The sequence below is a fragment of the Gekko japonicus genome, unplaced genomic scaffold, assembly GCF_001447785.1.
Source record: "Gekko japonicus isolate JY-2015 unplaced genomic scaffold, Gekko_japonicus_V1.1 scaffold9, whole genome shotgun sequence".
In the NCBI taxonomy this organism is placed as follows: domain Eukaryota; kingdom Metazoa; phylum Chordata; class Lepidosauria; order Squamata; family Gekkonidae; genus Gekko; species Gekko japonicus.
The window spans coordinates 1,579,760-1,584,944 of NW_015168044.1; the positions used below are offsets into that span (position 1 = coordinate 1,579,760).

The 5,185-nt window shown below is 40.8% G+C and overlaps 1 protein-coding gene across 1 annotated transcript in view; it reads right to left on the minus strand.

Annotated features, from left to right (window-relative positions):
* The window catches only part of LOC107112977 (disintegrin and metalloproteinase domain-containing protein 2-like), a 42,968-nt gene that overhangs the window by 16,077 nt on the left and 21,706 nt on the right, over nucleotides 1-5,185 (minus strand). The window contains exon 10 of the mRNA XM_015414181.1: nucleotides 4,351-4,487. Coding sequence (XP_015269667.1) covers nucleotides 4,351-4,487 — 137 coding nt within the window. The remainder of the gene's footprint in view (nucleotides 1-4,350; nucleotides 4,488-5,185) is intronic.

Here is a 5,185-nt window from a genome sequence, read left to right on the forward strand (position 1 = left end):
AGTTCAGAAAAACGCTATTTGAACGAGCAAGCACATTGCTACATAAAGCGAACAACGACAACCCTTCTTATGAACTTTTGTAAACTTCCCGGGAAAGTAAACAATGAGTCGACAAGAAAAAATGGCGCTGAAGAAGCCTCCTCCAGATGCTGGCAAAACGTCATCTCCGGGCTCAAAACCGGAAGCTAGCACAGACTTTTCAGCCACGTTGGCTGTAGCATTGCGACCCCTGCTGGACCAAATGGCAAATCTCAACCAAAACTTTGAAACGCTTTAAAAGCAGATGTTAAAGAACTCTAATGCAGTCAAAAAGTTGTTTTTAAAACATCTGCACTTGATCAAAAAGTGGATCAACTACAAAATCCTTAGGCTTCAAGCAGAAAAATCAGCCTATGTGCTGAGGTTCCAAGGTGTTCCTGAACAAAGCGGTGAGAATCTTAAAGAAATCTTGACCCAAGCACTATCCCCAATGATAGGTATGAAATTTGAAGATTTATTAAGCGATCTGGATGTAGTCTATAGATCATACCCCGAATTTATAAAGAAGAAAAACCTGCCTGGGGAAATTATGGTTAGATTCTCGAAACAGTCTACAAAAGACGCGGTTCTTAAAGCTACTAATGGAAACAACTTGAAGATCATAGATGTGAAAATAAGAGTTCTAAAGGATGTACCATTTGAAATTAGAAAGAAGTGAAGATACTATAAAGACTTTGTATTTTTACAATAAACTACAGATGGCTTCTACCGGAAGGATTAACATTCAAGTACAAGGATTCAAAAGAAAAGATTGACTGTTGATAAAGCAAAACGGTTTCTGGAGAAGGTTCAAGGCCTACCAAAGAAAACTCCAACAGAAAAAGAGAAAAGTTATCAAGAAGAAGGAGAATACAGCTCATGTGGTTCAAGAAGTTCAGGATCTGATACAACCAGTTTATCTGGAGAAGATTCCCCATCGGAACTGGGAGAAGCAGCACCCAAGCTCCCCAAAGCAAAAGTTGACTCTGATAAAGATAAAAAGAAGGGAAGAAAGAGCAAGAAGATAATGTAACTGATATGTACTAATCTGAAGGGTTTAATATGATATTAACTTGCTCAGAGCAAATACACAGTTTAATCTTTTAATTTTTGTTGTAAATGGAAAAGTAGCTTCACTTATGTATGATATATTATGAGAAACTTGAATAAGCGTTTATTATCAGCAATATACATAACTCCTGTTTAGCTTTTCTTTTAGTCTATACTGCCCTATCCTCTGTAGGTTGTTAGTGTTTACCCATCCTTTATTTCTATGTAGTGTGTAGTATAACAGCAATAAGAAATTTATTTAAAAAAAAATAAGGTAAAAGAAATCAAACAATAACCAAAATATATCAACTCAACAAGAGTGAACACTTACTGAAAACCTAGAACTATTAGCAATCATAATACAGCCTAGGCTTAGAAGATTTGGGGGGAAACTCTAGGGAATAGCAGGTTACTTGAGGGAATCTGAAACTTGGATTCTGTAAACGTACCTTTTATTCACATGTTTTTCATGCAGACCCTGCTGGAAATCAACATTCTACCACCAGTGTAACTAATAAGACATCGGCTCAATATGATTCACACTGCTCAACTACACTGTAAAACTATATTGCATGTATCTAGTATAATCAGCACTGTTACCCACAAAGCATCCTGGGAACTTGAAATATACAGGGTTCAGACACGTTCAAGTGATCATAGTTTATTAGTGATTCAGCAAGAGAAAGAAGACTGAGAAACCCCTGGCCGAAGCCGGGTATTTATGCCTGAAAAAGGTTACACCCAAAACACACCCCACTCCCAACTATAGACTATTTACACTTCATTGTTTCCCAACTGGGCAACTCTAGGATCCCTGTCACCCTACTGGTCCATTCTAGGATCCTAGCAAGCTATTGTTATGCATCCCCAAGCTAAGTCCTTTTGCAAGTACAGTTCATGCTCAATACATAACAGAACTGTAGTCAGGCAAGTATGCTGAAACTGCTTTTAGAGATTCTAAATCCCTTCCATATCCCCATCTTTTCACAGAACTGCCCAGGATTTGCTAGGGAAAGGAAATCTTTTACATGGAGTTGCCACTGATGGTTACTGTGACTTTCTTCAATAGTTTCTAAGACAGTTAAAATTATTTCACAGAGGCATCAGTTTACCTACCCACCATTGACTTTGCCCCACAGGGTTCCACAGGCTCTTCAAACGATACAAAAGCCCGTGCAACCTGTTTACCAGAGGCAAAAGCAGAACAAACGTACATGCCAAAAGGGGTGATCTCCCTTCCAAACTGTCCAACACCATCATTATTCTCCGATATTAATTCAACTTTTTTAAAACTTCCATTCAGTAAATCCCAAGTATTATTTGGTATGGAAATTAATAACCCTTCCAATCCAGTTTCGACTGTAAATACCAGCAATGGTACATACAGCCTATGGACACAAAGGTCCAGTAAAGCTTCAAATGGACTTTTAAATCATAAAGTAAAGGTTCCCTTGCTCGAAAGCCAGTCGAATCCGACTCTAGGGTTGCGGTGCTCATCTCCGTTTCAAAGCCGGAGAGCCAGCGCTGTCCGAAGACATTTCCGTGGTCATGTGGCCGGCATGACTAAACACCAAGGTGCACGGAACGCTGTTACCTTCCCACCGAAGTGGTACCTATTTATCTACTTGCAATTTCTTGCTTTCGAACTGCTAGGTTGGCAGGAGCTGGAACTAGAGACGGGAGCTCACCCCGTCTTGCGGCACCCGGGTCTTGAACTGCCAAACTACTGACCTTCCACAGCCTGCAGTTCAGCGTCTTAACCACTTGAGCCACCGCAGCTCATACAAGACTGCTAAATATGAGCTACTCAATGCTACAGAAAATGACTAAGGACCAATTTTGACAAAATGCTAAGAGTTCCAGGAACAGAGCCCCCCCCTCCCCCGAGTCTTTTAATAACAAAATAGCAACCACAGGGGGGACCCAATTTGAGTCAGAGCTGTGGTGGGGGGGTGTTGATCTTTTCCCTCCTTTCATTTTCCTGACTACAGGTCCTGGGATTGGGGAGAGGGCTTTTAAGGCTAGAAAGCAGGCACAGGAGAAAAGCAGTTATTTATTTTGTTACTTATATTTAGCAATATTTGTACTTCACCGACTCACAAAAGTATCTGCAAAGGCAGCTCACCAAAAAAAACCCAGAATAAGATATAACAAAAAAATAATATTACAAAATTTCAAAAACAAGGACCCAAGTATCAAAACAGCATCATATTAGCACAAAAGAACATGAAATGTACACTGAATAAACAGTTACCCTGAATACATGACAAAGCATTGAAGCAGTAAAATCCTATAAAAACTGACAACATGGAATAGGTACAAAAGCAGCCCAATCGATACAAACTCTACGGGGGATATCTTAATTGAAAAGCTAGAGGAAAATAATAATGTTTTTTGCCCGGTGCCTAGAAAATTGTCAATTTAGCAACTTCAGTTCCTCGCTCACTTCACCTCTGAAAGCTGGGGCACATACAGCAGGGCTTCTGAAGATGAGCTCAAATTATGAGCATCCTCATACAGCAGGTGTTCCTTCAGATATCCTTGTGGTTCCAGGCTGGGCAGCACTGAATATATGAATACATGAAGCTGCCTTATACTGAGTCAGACTATTCATCTTTCAAGGTTCAGTACTGTCTACTCCAGTGATTCCCAACACCATGATGCCTGCCAATGTATTTCTTGGTGTTCCCTTGATCTTTCCTCAAAGTATGCCTTCCCTGAAGCAAAGAATCAATCCTGGCTTTCATCCACTTCAATGGAAGAGATGCTTCTGAAGATTCTCAGCATGTGTGTGGGGCTGGGTGTCTGTAGGGAAGACCTATTTGGAAACAGCAGCTTCCATTGCAGGAGGATACTTGGCTTGGAACCTCATAGCATTTTATGGAGCCTCCCAACATTTTTGTGATCGGACCCAGCCTCTTTGGCAACCATTTTATGACTGGTTCTATCCCCCATGGCAGCTCTTTTGATGTGGTGCCCATGACCTGTTCTCAAAATTCCCAAAGTGCTCACAGGCTTGACAAGAGTAGGGGCCCCTGATCTACTCTGATTGGCAGTGGTCCTCAACAGTCTCAGGCAGAGGTCTGTTGCATCACTTACTGCCTAATCTTTTTAACTGAAGATGCCAGAGACTGATCCTGGGACCTTCTGCAAGCAAAACAGGTGTTCCTTCACTGAGCCACAGCCCCTCCCTATTGGATTATGATCTGAACTGAATCAGCTGCTACTTACCAATGTTTTAAAAAGAGCATATTTCATATGGTTTGGCCCTAAGAGACTTACATTGCTTCAGTGTTCATGATACAGATGGGTCCTGGACAATGGCAGTTCTTGCTGTCATCATAGTTCATCCCCAGGCTCAGGCCTAGCAGTTGTGCAACAATAACTGAAAATATCTCCAAGTTTACAAACTTTTGGTACTGAAAAAAGGGAAAATGGAAATAGGAAACCAATTACTTTTATTTAACAATACTTATACCCTACACTCTGCATTAAGAAGTGCCAGAGAACAGCTCAAGAACAAAATAATTAAACCTATAAACAATTTATCAGTAAAGATAAAACAGAGAAACCAATTAAGACAGCAGCATTTGAAAAGAATCATCCATAGGAGAAGATGATCATAAAATCCAACAACACGTACAGGAAAAAAGAGAGTTTTCATCTGGCACTTAAAGCAGTGGTGCCAAGTGAGCCATTGTGTAGAGGAAGTTCCAAGAACATTACAACAGAAAAAGCCCCACTATAGAAATAAACATCATTGATAAAGAGCGGCTAAACTCAAATGAGTCTATTAGGGACACATTATAGAGTTGCTGGTATTGTAAAGCTGAGGAGCAAATTCTAAGCAGATCTAGACATGACAATTAAATTTATATCACATTTTCAATCCTAAAGTTGCGTCTGCACAGATGCTTTGATAGGGCATTGATACATGTCCAAGCCACACCTGGTTACTCAAGGTTCCACAAGGGCCAAAAACAGTGTAACTAGGGTTGGGGAAATAGAATACCTGACCTTGTGGTCCCCTGCACAGGAGCATAAAACCAATTATGGTCCTGGTCACATGGGCCATAAAATGCGGGGGGGGGGGGAGGCGGGGAGGTTTGCCCCGGAC